This window comes from Tachysurus vachellii, chromosome 6 (assembly GCF_030014155.1).
Source record: "Tachysurus vachellii isolate PV-2020 chromosome 6, HZAU_Pvac_v1, whole genome shotgun sequence".
Lineage (NCBI taxonomy): Eukaryota > Metazoa > Chordata > Actinopteri > Siluriformes > Bagridae > Tachysurus > Tachysurus vachellii.
Genome location: NC_083465.1, coordinates 7,356,822 through 7,374,141, shown reverse-complemented (window position 1 = coordinate 7,374,141; position 17,320 = coordinate 7,356,822). Strand labels below are relative to the sequence as shown.

The following is a 17,320-nucleotide window of genomic DNA, read 5'->3' as shown; positions in this document are numbered from 1 at the left end:
ATAGAATTCACGTTAAACACAATTCACACTAAACACAATTCACATTGAATACAATTCACATTAAACATAGCTCACATTAAATACAATTCATATTAAACACAATTCACATTAAATACAGCTCACATTAAACACATTTCACTTTAAACACAATTTACATTGAATACAATTCACATTAAATACAATTCGCATTAAACACAGCTCACATTAAACACAATTCACATTAAATACAGCTCACATTAAACACATTTCACATTAAACACAATTTACATTGAATACAATTCACATTAAATACAATTCACATTAAACACAGCTCACATTAAACACAATTCACATTAAATAGAATTCACATTGAATACAATTCACATTGAATACAATTCACATTAAATACAATTCACATCAAACAAAGCTCACATTAAAGACAATTCACATTAAAAACAACTCACATCATAGACAATTCATTTAATACACATCTCACATTAAACACAACTCATATTAAGCACACAACTACATGACTAAACTGAACTATATCTCTATACCGCTGTTATTTTCTTCATAATTATATAAGATCTTTTATAAGACATTTTGCATATTAATGTGTGATCATGTTCCTTTTATGGCAAGTTTTAGATCTTTATTTGAACCTCTAGCACAGTAAAAATGTTCAGTGTTAATTATTGTGCATGATTGTGAACAGCACACAGCCTGTGCACCTGAGCAGTGGCTTAGCAGCTGTTCTGGTTTTATTACCCAGCTTGATGTAATGCTAGGGGTTTTCAGAATGAAACAAGTCTGAGCCACTCCACCAGAGTCCTGTTTTAAACAAAGGCATAAAAGTGAATATAAACAACTCTCTCCTGCAGATTGTCCGTCAGCTCCTAATGGTTTTGTTTCTCAGACTTCAGTTTACTATAAAGACAGTAATATTCCTATAGATATGAAGATTTTCAGCACCTTTATGTTATATAAAATATAAATAGATAAAACATCCATGTATGTCCTATTTTCTTTGTCTTTCCATATAATCACAAAAATACACTTTTTCTGTTATGTTTTATGTTTCAGTGATGTTTTGTATCAATACCGCATTTAAAATATTGGTCAACCTTGCAATATGAGATCTAAACAGGTGCCCAATATCTACTCGTATCTCCACAGTCTGGTTAATCCTTCCTCATTCGTGTATGGAAATTCTGTTGACCCTTCTCGCTTTGTTCAGCTGGAGGACTTGGAGTGCAACTTCCAGCCTCTCAACTTTACTTTTCAGGTACCATTTATTTATTAGATAGTCAGGGAACTGGAAAGCTTATAGTGTAGATTTTCTGGCATACTCTAAAAGTTTTAAATAAATAGAGGCTCTCTAGTGTGTCTTTTTTAAACAGTACCATTATCATGACGATCAAGATGATATCTAAAATACAAATAATTGAAGCTGGACCTCTGCATGTGTCCATTTCCCTGATGTTGTTGTTTTAGGTGATAAACAATGGTCCAAGCAGACTGCCGGGCTCCACTGTGGACATAAGGATACCTAACAGACTGGTGGGAAATGGAGCAGACATGTTCCACATCTTAGACACGCAAGTGAGTACATCCTTTAGATTGTAATGTGTTGGTTTAACCTTCAATGGAAAGATTAATCCCAAATGTTGTATTACAAGTGAACAAGTGAATCACTATTTATGAATGGTGATTTCTGTGATTTCATATACATTATATACACTCAGTATCAGCACTGAAAAACTCTGTATGTATTATTTCTTTCATCAACATCACATCACTTGATTAGACCTTCTAATAAGCAAGTCCCTAAGTGAAATCAGACTCAGATGAACACCCTCCTGTGTCTATAATTAAATCAATGTGATGATTGTCAGTGTAGCTTAAATACCTATTAATTCTGTCACAACTATTGAATAATCACACACGCTTATTATGATTAATTGTTTGATTCGACTATCAGAAAGTTACTGTAGGTCAATATTAAAACCCATTCATGCAGAATGTGTCAACAAACAGACTTGATATGTTAGATAGGCAGGCAATCATTTACTTTAGTTAAATGTTTAATAACTTGTGTTTAAAGCCTCAGTTCACTACATGCTCTATTTTTCCCTGATTTTCTCCCTAACTTTGTCATTGCCAATTCCTAACATCTCTCTCCTATCACACAACTGCTAACAGGTAGGCAGGGTGAAGACTATCATGTCTTTCCTCTAATCAGAGGAAAGAGCTATCTGCCCCCTTCTGCATGAATGAGCCCACATATGCCTATGATTGGATAGTGACAGTGATTGACATCTTTGGATGGCTGTGGCATCATCAGGATTCGATCCCTAGATAAGAGGACAAATGGGAGACTGTCTTTATACATTATATTAAATAGTACTGCTCCAGGTGTGTGTTCACGGTGTGCGTGTTCACTGCTGTGTGTGCGCACTTTGGATGGGTTAAATGCAGAGAACGAATTCTGAGTATACTTAGCTGTATGTCACGTCAATTGTCACTTGTCATATACTAGCTATGTATATATATATACATATACATTTTAGTTAATTTGAGAAACCATGATCTGCTTTGCCAGTGCTTTAGCGATGTCTTCTAACAGTTTAGCAGAGTCATCGTTCTCAGTTAATAAAACAGCAAATACCTCATGTAATACCACATAATACTAGTAAATCTCACAAGAGCTCTTAATTTAAACGGAATAATAAAAAAATAACTTTGAATAAGACCCTATTCAGGGCTATACTAGAATGTCATGATCAGCCTGTTAAAAGGTGGGTAGTCTTTCTATCCCACAGTTCAGTTCAATATGAGATTATTCAATGGAGGTTCAGAGAGATTTTACAGTAGGAAGGCTGCATTAAGTATTTTTTCACTCCTTTACAGTGCCACAGATCTGCCTTAGTGTGGGAAAGAGTATGAGTTATACAATACCTCACAAGTAAGGAAGATAAGGAAGGAAGCATCATGAAAAGGTCAAACGATAAAGTCCTAAACTTAGAAAAGTCTTAGAAAATCAAAATACAGCAACTTTAAGAGACATGGGTTCAGGTGTTCATTTCAAAGGATTAAAAGAAAGCTTACTATTTAACTGCCAAGCAACCTTTGCTTTACTGGGGTATGATGAGGTGCTGATGTGTAGTGACTTCGTTCTCACTGGGCTTTTCATCTTGGGCTGAAGGAGGAATGTGATTTATTCAGGAACAAACTGATTTATTGCACGCAGAAAATCAGGAAGTATATGGCTCATTGTATGTTGAGACATACCAGGTTGGCAACCTATCTTCTTATGGCCACTTATCTTCTTCACAGGTATGACAGGATTTTTTTTTTTATGACAATTCAACTAGACCAATATTATAAATATATTAAAATCAAATAATCAGATGTGTTTCAGTCAAGGTTTACATTCATTAGTCTTCTTATGCTGAAGCTTGCAATTTTTTTTTCAGAATTTACAGGAATTTCAACATATTTCTTTTGCAAACGCTTGTATAGTAGCTTCATAAATAAATCTGTTCACATCCAGCTTGATAAATGAGGACCTGTGTATAGAGTATATGCAGTTTCAGAGATTTATTTTTATTTGATTAGGATTTAGATTAGATTCAACTTTATTGTCATTACACATACAGTACAAGACAACGAAATGCAGTATTGCATTTATAAAGTGTATGTGATTGTGACCTGTTTTGAATTAGTCAGAGAGGATCTAATATATCTTGGATTACTTTTGGACAATAAGTAAAAATATTGCATCTAATTAACATTTTTGGCACTTTAATTTTAGTCATTTTAGACATTTTAATTGATGGGGAAAAAGTGTTTAAAAACACTAGCATGTGATGAAGCAGTGTTTTATTTAAATGTTTTCCTGTTCATTAAAGACAGCCTTATAGTGTTGAGGCTGGTTGTAAAACCATCATTTGACGGATGTCAGAGTAAAATGACACAGCTGTGGGTGGCATGAGAGCAAAACAATGGGGAAGCCATTAGACATTTCCACAGATGGAAGCTCCTTTTCTGGCCGGAGAGGACAGAGGTGAAAAAGGCGGCAGGGGGTTGAGGGGTTGGGGGGGTGCTGGGTCGTCCTGTCAGGGGACAGTAGTGTGAGGTGGAGGTTAAGTAATAACTCACTTGAAATGAGGAAACCTGTTCAGGAGGAGTCTCTGAACTCCTACTGATTGACCATCCTTTTATCTCTTAAATCACCCAGCAGGTCAGAGTTCATCCATGTAGAATGTGGATGACTGTCCCAGCACATCTCGGATTCATAGGATACAACTAATGTCTTCATAAAACCGCTCTGAAACTGGAACGGAATGATGTACTGTATGTTAAACTTGGATTATACATTTAGTATACTTAATTCTACATTTATGCTGTAATAATGTAACATGTTTTAATGCAACATTTATTGAACGACGCAGCCAACACACATTAGCCCCAGGCCTTCAGCTGCTTGTAAGGCATTTCAGAAAGAAAAAAGCTCAAAAGAAAGTCTTGTTTCACTGAGATTGCAATATATGCAGCTAATCATAGTGCACTCGTAAGCCATTTTCACAGCCAGAAACCTTCAGGCTTCATATCATTTAAACTTGCCACCTTCAAGCACTATTTAAACAGGTTGCAGACATTTATATTTAAAACGTGTGAAGTATTAAGATCTGAAAGGCTGATTGCACTTGAAATTGTTGTTCACAATGAGGTTTCAGATCTTTCCAAGGAATCCACTATGTCTATTCCTGTGTACGTTTTCTCATCTTAACCCTTGTTTGGTAAATAACTCTTAGTCCTATGTAAGTGTGTGAAAGGCTTTTGTGGTGTATTCCAGGTAGCTGAAGGCAAAGGGAACTGTACATGGCACAGAAACCCCACACCATGCATCATTCCCCAGGACAAAGAGAGTATTTTCCATACCATCTTTGCGTTCTTCACCAAGTCTGGCAGGAAGGTCTTGGTAAGCCAAGAATGAACTTCTCCTCTTCCTGAAATTCAATATTCTGTTGAGTTTATGTTATGATATACAGTATCCATAAACTACATATACATTTAAGACAATGTTACTTTTAATGCAGCATACAAGATAGTACCACACACACTCTGTGTATGTGTGTATGATATAATAATGTGGTGACTTCTGTCTACAGGACTGTGACAGGCCAGGAAGAGCCTGTCTAACTATTTCCTGTAAGCTAAGATCCCAAGCTAAAGACGAAGCTACAATTATTGATGTGCAAATGCTACTGAACACTGAACCACTAAAGAAAGTAAGATCGGTCTTCACCAATAATAATCAGTATGTTCACAAAACAAAAAAATTGCAAAAATACTAATATTTTTTTATGAAATACTTCATCAGCACCTTGTCAATTCTATATTAGTGTGGATTGGCTCTGTTTTCATCCACATAGTTAATGTGTCCTGGTTTGTGTTTAATGCAGGACAGCTCCTCGGTTATTCAGTTTGTGACACGAAGTCATGTCCAAATAGACAGCCGGGCTATGGAGGTGGTCGATGGCCTACCAGAGGACATTTCAGTGAGTTGCAGTCTATTATCAGTTCTATTTTTAAAATAATATAGTTAGCATTATGTCAAGGTGGTTCATTTATACACTGCACACTTAACAAATTGCTTTCTGGGTGACATTGAAGGGAAAGCTGATACTGAAAATTTCATGAGTCATGAGCCAGATATTCCATCACTCTCTAAAGCTCTAAACACAATGAGATTAAGATTGAGGTGAAGAAACCCCTATCCCCGCAAACCCATCCTGACCTCATTTCCCAAAATTCTGCTGGTTGATGGCCGATCCCAGTAGAACTTTGTGATTATTATGGCGATAGTGGAGGTAAAGTGGAGTCCTGGCTCTCAGCCGATTGAGTTGCTGAGCCACTTCTGGGACCTGACCACCACTACCAAACATGAAGTAATTTAGAATGGTACTAATATAATGGGCCTGTGTCCAGCTGATGTTCCTCTGCTGTAAGTAAGGAGAGGTCATGCCCCTCTGTCCCAAGGCAGCTGTTTTTCATTAAAGAGAGTGGATCATCACTTTTACAGCAAAACCAGTTGTTATAAAAACCAAATTATACCTTAGCTTTATTTTAGTGTCTCATTATATTTGCATTTTTATTAAATATTTAAACAAGTTAATGTGACTTTAAAAACCCACAAGAGATAGCATACTGTACTTGGTTTGGTTAAATTTAATACAAATCATTTCAGAAATGAAGGCCACACCCTCAACTAGAGCACAATGTGGTTAAGAATGTGGAATTTTGGCTGGATATCTGGGTAGTGTTTGCTTTGTGCTAGATAGCCAGAATGCCAGAAGACTCTTGAAGCCTCTTAGGTAGGATTTGCTGAATAATAGTGAAGAGACTGGGAGGTGATGGGGCAGAAACATCACCACTAGAGTAGACAGATGGAACAGATGGGAATTTGTAGAAAGTTAATTAGGAAGAAGCTGGAGGTGTGTTCTATCCATCCAAGAAATTCTGCCTAGAATAGTGCAGAACTGCCAACTATGGGGATTTCTGTTTTTTAATCAGTTGTATCCAGTTCTCCCAAGTCATGCGCCATTAATGTTCACTGGCAACAGTGATTTGTACTCGTTCTAGATGTGGGAATTTGACAAGCCGTGTTGTGGTTCAGGCTTGGATTTAAAACTCTATTTTTGTTACTGCACTTCAGGTTAAATTCTTCCACATTTTAAGGTCACACACCATATATTGAGAGTCAGTACTAAAATATGACAAAGGAAGAGATTACATAGAACAGGGTTTATGTCAAAATTTATGAAATTTATGAACAACTAGTATGTTTCAGTATATTTCAGCTGTTTTTTTTTCTTTTTAATTCGCTACAACTTCAGTGCCTGTCTTCATACTTCTTAAAGGTTAAGGTTCAGATTAAGGCTCTATTGGGTTGTGATGGTCTTTTGTTCCTATCTGTTAAAGAAATAATTGTGAGAATCTATGTTTTTATCTAATTTTGCTTTGTTACATTGCAGCTGGTGTTTGAGGCATTGCACAGTCAGGAGCCCAGGGGTTATGTGGTGGGCTGGATCATTGCCATCAGTCTGCTAGTGGGGATCCTCATCTTCCTCCTGCTGGCTGTGCTGCTCTGGAAGGTATTGTTTTAGCCTATAAAAACCATAATGATTGACTAAGAGCATACAGTCTTGTGACTCTAGGCTTAGTCGTAGTCACGGGTGTTTTGCTTCTTACTTAGCCCTTTACCTCCTGACCTGATACCCTGTACATTCACAATGCTTGATTGTTTAAAAAATTCACAGAGGTCATTGAAGAATGTGAACCTTCAGGTCATACATTCGTTGTCATACTTCAGACAGCAGCAAAAGCTCTTCATTCAAGTTTCATTGTGAAAACTGTTCTGTCAGTGCAAAAGATATAGCTTATATTAGCTAAGAGTCATTTCTATGGGCTCGGATGCTTTCACGATATTATAATAACGATGTCTTAAATCGTGCTATGTACTTGCACATTTCTCTTTAATATGATTTAAAGGCATCCTTCAGAAATTCTACAGTCCCAGGCCATTAACAGACAGTGTGAGAGCCTTTCCTTCCCTTTTTTGAAAGCATCACATGCCCCAAAGGTATAATACAGTATACTGTATACTGTCATTTACACACTTGTCTTGTGAAGGGCAGCTTTTGTTGGAAAAACAGCCTAAGGGGCCAATTAAGAGATCCCTTCCTGTCATCGCGACCATGAGAAGGACAAAAGCAAGTTCTCCCATGAATTTACAGCATCTCGAAAGATATATGGCAATGAAACCCATTTCAAACTTGTTCCCTCCAAATTCTTACTTTTATTTTCTTCCATTTTCCACCAGGAAAAACACAACAAAATGTTGGAATGTTGGTACAGGGATACATTTCACTCTCACTCCCAAACACCCCGAATCTGCCAAAACAAACCCCTTTTACAAGAGAAGCATATATCCAGCATAGAGGATATTCAGGAAATGCCTGAGGAGAACGGAGGTCTATATCAATAAATAGCACACAAAGCAAAGACAAATCTACTGAGTCCCCCAAAGAGAAACATCATTTTTACTGCTCTGACAGTTACTGACCTTCATAGTATATTGGGGGATATTTATTTGTCTTCCTGGTTATACAGTAAAGATACAAACTGTATGTCTGTCTATCACTCCATCTGTCGAATAAGTCCTAAATTTACCCTTGAAAATGTATACATGTTTGACAAGGCATCAATGACATCTACCAAAAACACACTTGTTGTCTCACAGTTCTCATTTGCACAGGGTTGTAGGGTTGTGTCTTTTTTTTTTTATTTCCCAGGTCTTCATAATGGTTCTCACGATCACCCTCTTCAAATGTGCATCAGCAACAACCGACTGAGTGTTAGCAAGGACCAATCATACCATGATGAACAAAACATGACAAAGAAAATACCTATGCATGAATGTAACTTCTCATTATGTGAGAATGTGAAACAAACTCCAAATAACTGATTTGAGCTACTGTTGCGCCAGTTGGCTTTATGGCCTGGTCTTCATCAGCGATCATGTGAAGACTTCAGCAGGAAAGAATTAGTGTTAAGTCTGTGGTGAACTCAGAAATGATGCTGACCTGTTAGTTCCTCAGGAGCTCTTGGTTGCTTAATTCCACTCAACTACAAACTGTTGTAGAAAGGACATTATTTACATTTATATTATTATCTGAGTCTGGTTCCTCTCAAGGTTTCTTCCTCTTATCATCTCTGGGAGTTTTGCCTTGACACTGTGGCTTGCTCATTAGGATAGATGTTAGAGACCTATAGTAACCTAATTTTAAACATGAAATTGAATTGAATTGTAATTTAACCAAGTATGATTCATTATCTAATCTAGATATTTAACATGAATCTTTAAAGCACAGACATACTTTTACATAGAGCTACTGCTTGTACAGTTTTGTGTTGCTAAAGGGACTGACAAAATGCTAATGAACACACATTCTTTGTCAAAGTGGACATTTTCCACTGGATATTGCACTGCAAGCAATTACTTTAATTATCACTTTATTGCAGCACAAAACCTGGTTGACTTTGCCAGAAGGTTCAGACTTGGATTCCCATGTCTCCAGATTTAAACCCCAGTGAAATGAAAAGGCGCTTAAAATATACACCATAAAGGAAACGATCAAATGTGTCTCCCAACTTTTTAAATTTTAGAAAATATCTCTCTCTAGGGCAATTGTCAACCATGGTAGAAAATACTTGAGAAAATGTATATTGTTACAATATTTAAGTATTATTTAGCAATTTTTATACTTTATTGAGTAGTATAGAAATTGAATGCTTGTAGTCTTAATTTGCTAATACTTTTGCTAAATTTGGTATATTTATATGTTAGCATATTTTCTAGGCAAAAACAATGTTATTGTGTCGAAACAGAAATCACTAATAGTTACTTTTAAAAAGATGTTTTAAAAAACACCATATTTCAGCAATTAAAAACATTTACCTTTTACTTGTATGCATTTAAAAAATTGTTTTAGTTTTAATTCAGTGCAGTGTTTGAGCTGGATACTTTCACTTTTAAATGAGTAAGAGTTTGACAGATTAGTTTCAGTACTTTGCCCACTCCTGGGTGATTATTTTGAGAGGACAAAAATGTCAAAAGGTCAAAATATCACTTAATGCATTTTTTATTCTTAATGATTTTGGCTCATTTTTAGGAAGGTGTAAATAATTCTGGAGGGCACAGAGAGAATGTTGGTGAATGCTAATGTTCTTTAGTTACTCTGAGTGAATAAATAAGCAGTTTGTATTGCTGCTGCTGCTGCAGAGGAAGGTGTAGCCTGCATATTATTTGTGTTTCAGGAATTTTACTTCATTAACACCTGTGATTGTAAACACCATGTTCACCAAATCCAGCTTGTATGAGTTCAAGAAAAGCTATAGTAACACTGGCCTTTGTGGAGAAAAAGCAGGTTATAGATAATTATTATAGTTGCATTTAATTTATTTAGAAACCGTCAATCATAACCCCTCCCCCGGTCCAAAGACATGCGTGGTAGGTTGATTGGCATCTCTGGAAAATTGTCCGTAGTGTGTGATTGCGTGAGTGAATGAGAGTGTGTGTGTGCCCTGTGATGGGTTGGCACTCCATCCAGGGTGTATCCTGCCTTGATGCCCGATGACGCCTGAGATAGGCACAGGCTCCCCGTGACCCGAGATAGTTCGGATAAGCGGTAGAAAATGAATGAATGAAATCATAACCAATGCACCATGAGTAAGCATGATTTTGAAAAACATTTAATTCTGACATCATATGTGTAATAAACTTTAATGGGATAGCAGGAAATGGAATCTTTTGTATTAACCTGCTTTTGTAAGTTCAGTTTTATACCTCACTGTATAAAAGCAGCTATGAATTTGGGATCTTATTAAAAAACAAAATGTCAAATATTACTCTGACAGACCATAAAATCTAAAACGTGGTGTTATCGACAGCCACTAAAATTCTCTGTAAGTTTATCCAACAGAGGTCTCACTCTGAAAGCCAACAATGTCCTGAATTGTAGCAATAAAATTGTTCATTTGTTTCTGATGTATGATAAGTTTTCCATCCCGGCGGTAGAACCGTACACCAATGTGCTGGTAAAAGGAGTCAATAACAACACAATCTTTAACGGTCAGTGTAGCAGTAGTATCCTTGTACTTTTGATGTACCTTCGTGCAACTGTGTTGAATACAGTGCTAACCAGGGATGCCAGGTTTCTTCTAAAATTCCATCCCAGAAGAAAATAAAAATGACCATTATAACAGTTATAAGTTATCCCAATCTGGCAACCCTGTAAATTAGACTAACTAATGTGCCTCCTGATCATAGGGAAGCATACTTTGTACCTCAGTGGTACCTCTTGTGCTCATTGCAGTTCCGACTGCTTTTTGACTGCTTTAATCACAACATCTAGAAAAGTGAACATAGGTAAAGCATCAGCATTTTTTGAGTGAGGTACTGAAATGAGATATTTAAAATGTATGGCATTGTTAAAGAGGACTTTTGGAATCTTATCCGTTGTTCAATGGCTATGGATGAGCCATCATGGATAATTGGTCATCATTAATACCATTTAAATATAATTTATTGTTATATAAAGCACAAGGCATTAAAGTAAGTAACAAAGAAGCAGATTGATTATAGCAATTTGAGTGCTTTAGTGAGGTTTAGCATTAAACCTTTAACCTTTAACCTTTAGTGAGGTTTGAGCATTAGAGGTATTTTATTCATGGTATCCTTCTCATCACATTGCTTGGTAAAGTAAAATGTTTTAATTGGCTTCGTCTTAGCCGTGTGATAGAAATTTACTCTTATTATGGAGAATGTCACCATTCATAACATACTGACATGAATTTCATTTCTTTTTTCTGTCAGATGGGATTTTTCAGGCGGCATTACCGGGAGATAATAGAAGCAGAAAAGAACAGGAAAGACAGCGATGAGAGCTGGGATTGGGTTCAGAAAAGTGAATGAAAGCCTGGAGTTGTTTCAGATGACCCACTAAGCTGCTACCTTCACCACAGCCATGTCCTTAGTCCCACCATCCATATCGTCTTCCATATGTGGAAGAGAAGAATATTCTCCAAATTTTTCGGGGGCCTTGACACTTTTTTTTGTAGGTAGAGAAATGGATATTTGGCATGATGACATGGTTCACCAGATATGACTCATAGTGGAATTCCATATGATCCCAATGGAGGCGGCCGTCTGCCAGTTGGAGCACAGGGACGGAAGGAAAGCAACGAAGGCTTCCACATAAGGATATGGATATTGCGTCAAAACTAGCAGATCATAAAAACTCTCAGGGCGCTGTTTAAGAGCAAAGACCTATTTTTTTACATGTATTCATGTATGGTGTATAAATGAGAGCTTCAAGAGGGCTTGTAGATTTTTAGCCTTCAAACATATATTTTTAGTATTGATGTTTGAAAGCACTGATTCCCGACACATGCTGAAGGTTTGATACTCTTCATGTAAAGATCAATGTTCCAGGAAGAACATACAATAGTACCATATGTTGGAAACATCCTGAAAATAAATGGAGGGTTGTACCTCTGTTTCTTTTCATTTCACATTCATCCAATTTGCGGAAAAAATGTTGTTGTTGATGTTTTTGTTTTTTCCGTTGTTGCTTTCGAAGCTATACTATTTTTGTAAAGCTTTCACTGCTTTTGCAGTGAAACTCTTCTTATCCTCTGGTCAAATATTGCACCTAAAGAAAAGTCCAAATGTGCTGCATTGCATGACTGGGCCTAAGCTCACTCTTTGGGGCTTTTGGGAAATGTTTTATGTCAACACATTGGAATGCAAAGCTCCCTCATAACTCAGAGCACATCAGTTATAAAGCAAAGCCCCACTCCAAGCAGAGGTGTGCAATCACGTCTTTCCAAACTATTTTTATTCAAGTTCATCAGCCAGTTGCGCATAATTGTAAAATGCAGCAGTAAAACAGAACATAATGGATATAGAACCTATTAAATTACATCATCATGTTCTGGTTTCTGTTGAGGACCTAAACTAGGGAGCAAACTGTAGCTATCATTTTCTCCTTTTTTTCAATTCTTACCCATAATCTTTATCATACACTGAATCTACAGATTGTCATATGTATTGTCTTTTTGTTTGAACTGAAAAAATACCTTTACAAATAATATAAATGTTTTTTAAAAATAGAGATGACGTTGGATTTTTTTATATATAATTCGCCAAACTTTTATACCAAAGTCAGCAAATTTTCTAGTTACTGCTTATGTTTCACATTTGTTGATTTACTGAAGAAAATTGCTTGTATGTTATATAAATGATCCATTCTGTCACTGGCATAAACACATTTCTCCTCTGCACCTGGCAATGTTTTATTTTTTATTTTATTTTTTTTTATTTTTTTTGCATGTGCATATGAGAGAGAAATACTTGACATTAAATAGCTATTTATGTATTGTATATTGACTGTGAGCGTTTCAGCAGTATTACTATTATCACCTTTTTTTTTGAATAAACTACTGTCACAGATTTTCTTTTTTGTAAATGCAGTAAAGTGAAATACTTTGTGTATATTTGTCTGTTAATTTTTCCATTTTAAAATTAAAGTTCACAATTGGATGTTTTTTGGATGTGGTCCTCATTCGTGTGAACTCCTGTGTGATTTCTCTAGCAATATTGCCATCTAGTGCTGTATAAGTTGCACTGGATATTTTTCTCAAAAATGCTTTTTAACCTAAAGCCAAAGCCTTCTGTTTTCATGTTAATAATAAAGCATAACTCCAGAACATCAATGAAAATAACTACTATATACTGTAATTTAATACAAAACGTCTACAAGGTTTTAAGGTTTATTGTCATTAAAAATTAAAATGCATTTGCATCTGATACACAATATACACATCAACATGCAACAAAAGACATGCTCTCATCCTGCTCTTTCCACATATATTAGTTTTTGCACAAGTATGTGTTTATGCACTTATAATCAATATGCTTATTTACATATAGTTATTGCACATACTGTAGACATTGTTTCTGGTTCTTGCGCATGTTGTCATTTTCAGACATATAATTTTAAAATATCTGTAAAAAAAAAATAGGTTTCCGTATTTGTCTAATCCTTTGCAAAAGTATATTAATAAAATAAATAGATAACTTGGAGAGCAATGTATCTTTATATCTATACCAGAGTGAACCCTATGGCTGTGTTGGTTCATGGCCTGGGCATGCTATTATTATTGTTATTATTATTATTATTATTATTATTATTATTATTATTATTACAAATACTACATATGTTGGTTACCTACATGTAACTGCAGTTTTATTATTGTATATCCACTGCTCTTAAATTACATAATGCCTCCTAATCTACTAAGTAATTACTGAGGTCATTGTTTGACTCAGATGACACTTGTTGCTATTAGACACAAGAGAGCCAATCACAGGGCTTAGACAGAAAACTACATAAATAATTTGTTGCTACTGGGTCGCTGGTGGTTACAAGAAGCTTCTACAACAGCAGGTAATTACAGTAGATTTTATTATTATGGACAATTTCCCAGATTTTAAGAGCAAGATTGTTTCAGTCTATTTTCTAGGTTTGTGACATCAGTTTTTAAATTGTAATACCTTAGGAATGCTTTTAAGGCTTTTAAATGTAACCAGGCCAAAAGAAATAAACATGTTCAGTATACAAACACACAATGTAATTTATGATGTCATATTCACGTGTGTGTGTGTGTGTGTGTGTGTGTGTGTATGTGTGTTATAGTAATACGCTTTAATATGCTGTTAATTTGAGATTATATTTTCCTTATAAGTAATGGCCTCCCTAGTAGAAGACAGCTTGATAAAGACCAGTTTGATTGAGCAGGTTGTCGCCCCCATCACCATACACATATGCTACCTCACGCTGCTGTCTGAGGCTGATGACACGACAGAACAGTTCATCCAGCTGGAGGCTTCAGCTCGTGCTGTAGCCAAAGCCTCCAGAAACATGGCTGATGTAGCATCAAGGTCAGTTAAAGATTTCATTTAATATAATAATTAACTGGCCATGTTGAACATGAAAATCATCATTGTGTAGCTGATTGTGTCAGCGTTCTGTAATAGGCTAGTCACAGCGCCCCTCCCCTACAGTGATAGGCTAGTCACAGCGCCCCTCCCCTACAGTGATAGGCTAGTCACAGCGCCCCTCCCCTACAGTGATAGGCTAGTCACAGCGCCCCTCCCCTACAGTGATAGGCTAGTCACAGCGCCCCTCCCCTACAGTGATAGGCTAGTCACAGCGCCCCTCCCCTACAGTGATAGGCTAGTCACAGCGCCCCTCCCCTACACACATACAGATGTATTGTGTTGTTGTGTCTCGCTCTGCTCACTCACAGTCACACACAGAACAGCTCTCTGTCTCTCCCTCAGTCACTCGGGTTCGCGGGTCTTTTCCGTTAACGTTTAGGGTTTCTTCAGCTTTTTACTTCGGGTCGTAACGTTAATAATACGTACTTACTAACCAGTAGAGTTCTGGTAAACGTGGGTTCGTTCAGACGTGGTGCTTGCTTGGTAGAATGCGACTCACATTGCGTCTCTGCCTGTCGGAGATTTTTTTTTTTAAACCTTCAGCTGTCTCTAACCAGTAACCAGACACTGAGTGTCTGACACGTTTTTGCTGTATTTCATAAAAACATAAAGGTAGTAAGCTAGTGTTATAAATATTACAAATTAATTATTACCGGTTAAAGCCCCGCCCATTTCAAGACAAGCCTTCCGGATTAGGCCCCACCGGGTCTACTTCCGGGTTAGGCCCCACCCACTCCGAGTACAGATACAGATACAGACAATTCATATGGTTAACAGATACGGATACAGATACAGATAATGCTATACTCACTCATCCCTAATTATGATAAAGGTCAATAGCTTCAGTTCATTTTCAATTATCATCACAACTCCATACCATTTCATTTATGCCAGCAAGAAGGAAATCTCATTGCATAAATGAGAATAAAACAATTCAGTAAGTGATTTGTTTGCTGGTGGAAACACCTTATTGTTGAGAAAGGTCGGAAGAAAATATCTAAGGTTAAATAAAATAAGGTTAAATAAAATAAGGTTCCAATAAGCAATCTTTACAATCATGGTAAGCAGAACACACAACACATCAAACCTTTGAGGCAGATGGGCTACAACAGCAAACGACTATATAAGATTCCCCTTCTGCCAGCCAAGAACAGGAATTTGAGACTGCGGTAAGGCTCTTACAGGCTTAACCAGACTAGTCAGCTGAAAATTGGAAAAACTTAAAGAATATCAATATTTGCTGCTACATGCAGGTAGTTGGATTCAATTCAATTCAATTTACTTTTATAGCACTTTTAACAATTTCCCATTGTCTCACAAAGCAGCTTTACAGAAGTATAGAAACAGAAGAGAGAGAAAAAGAAATAAATACATAATAAGAAAATAAATACATAATAAGAAAATAAGTACAAAAATAAATAAATGAATATATACAATTAAAGTTTAAAATTAATTTAAAAACGATTAACTTAAAATTTAAAATACTATTTGTCTATGGATCAGAATTTGGCCTCAACAGTTTGACCATATTGACCCAATTTACGTTTTGTGAAGAGTTCTAGCTGACAGTGGTGGTAATTAGTCAAATATAATCTGCATTATCCTCAGATGAATTATAATTGAGGATTGTTGCTGTTTCTTGACTGTTGACCATGTGCATCTCTTTATGGCTGCAATGTACCAGCATGATAATGCAACATGTCACAAAGCAGAAGTTGTCTCCAGCTAGTTCCATAAACCTGACAACTGGTACAGTGTCCTTGTACAATGGTGTCTCCATTTATCATATCTGAATCCAATCAAGCATCTTTACAGAGTCACAGTATGGATGTTCAGCTACTAAATACTATATGAACCATGCATTTCAGTATGGAGCAGAGTATCAAATAAAAGTTTCCAATACCTTTATAACAATGTCAAATTATTAAGGCTGTTGTGAGATTAAAAAAATAATAATAATTTTGAGTATACCAAAGATACTAAAAGCCAAATTTCCAAAAATGTAGACCGAGTGTTATTTGTATTTAATTACAGCCATGATGCAATGTGGTCATTTTCAAAATAATAAGCAGGAAAACTGTGGTGAAGAGAACACCCTTGGTTATACAGTGTATTTTCATCTACATGTAGTAGCTAGGTAGCAAAAGATCTACTTTTGTAATGTTAACTATTGTTATTCTTAGCATTATTCCAGTGTAAACACAGGGAATATTATCGTGTCTCTGTTTTCCTGTCCACAGAGTGATGGCAGAGTCAGATGATGATGTCATGAGGCTGGAAATGGGTCTACTCTTGGAACCGCTAATAATGTCAGGTCAGCATGTTCTCCTTGCCACTCAAAAGCTCAGCATACAGCCAGAAGTTAGACAGCACAGAGACGAACTTATTCAAGCCACACAGAATGTGCTCCTAGGAGTTGTGAAGGTAAAATGAGAAGAATAAGCAATTAGAACGCATAGGATATGGTCATGTCTAGTTACTTACCATTGTTTTTTGTTTTGTTTTTACATCAGACCTAACTTGCTTTTTATTGATGTACTGTAGGTTCTTTTAGTGGCTGATGAGGCAACTGTAAGGAAAATTACTTCAGCTGCTCACTGGCTTCTGGACTCCCTAAGATATGTTGGAGAATCTACAGAAATACAATCATTACTAAAAGCATTTCAAGCATTTTCCAAGGCATTACTGTCACTTCACAACTTGGTAATG

The 17,320-nt window shown here is 36.4% G+C and overlaps 1 protein-coding gene across 3 annotated transcripts in view; it reads left to right on the top strand.

The window, feature by feature from the left end:
• The window catches only part of itga9 (integrin, alpha 9), a 62,431-nt gene extending 49,281 nt beyond the window's left edge, over nucleotides 1–13,150 (top strand). For all 3 annotated transcript variants that reach the window (XM_060871961.1, XM_060871959.1, XM_060871962.1), the window contains 7 exons: nucleotides 1,156–1,264; nucleotides 1,474–1,581; nucleotides 4,838–4,963; nucleotides 5,154–5,273; nucleotides 5,448–5,543; nucleotides 7,020–7,139; nucleotides 11,423–13,150. In XM_060871961.1, coding sequence (XP_060727944.1) covers nucleotides 1,156–1,264; nucleotides 1,474–1,581; nucleotides 4,838–4,963; nucleotides 5,154–5,273; nucleotides 5,448–5,543; nucleotides 7,020–7,139; nucleotides 11,423–11,521 — 778 coding nt within the window. In that variant the 3' untranslated portion in view covers nucleotides 11,522–13,150. The remainder of the gene's footprint in view (nucleotides 1–1,155; nucleotides 1,265–1,473; nucleotides 1,582–4,837; nucleotides 4,964–5,153; nucleotides 5,274–5,447; nucleotides 5,544–7,019; nucleotides 7,140–11,422) is intronic.
• The last annotated feature ends 4,170 nt before the right edge of the window (nucleotides 13,151–17,320 follow it).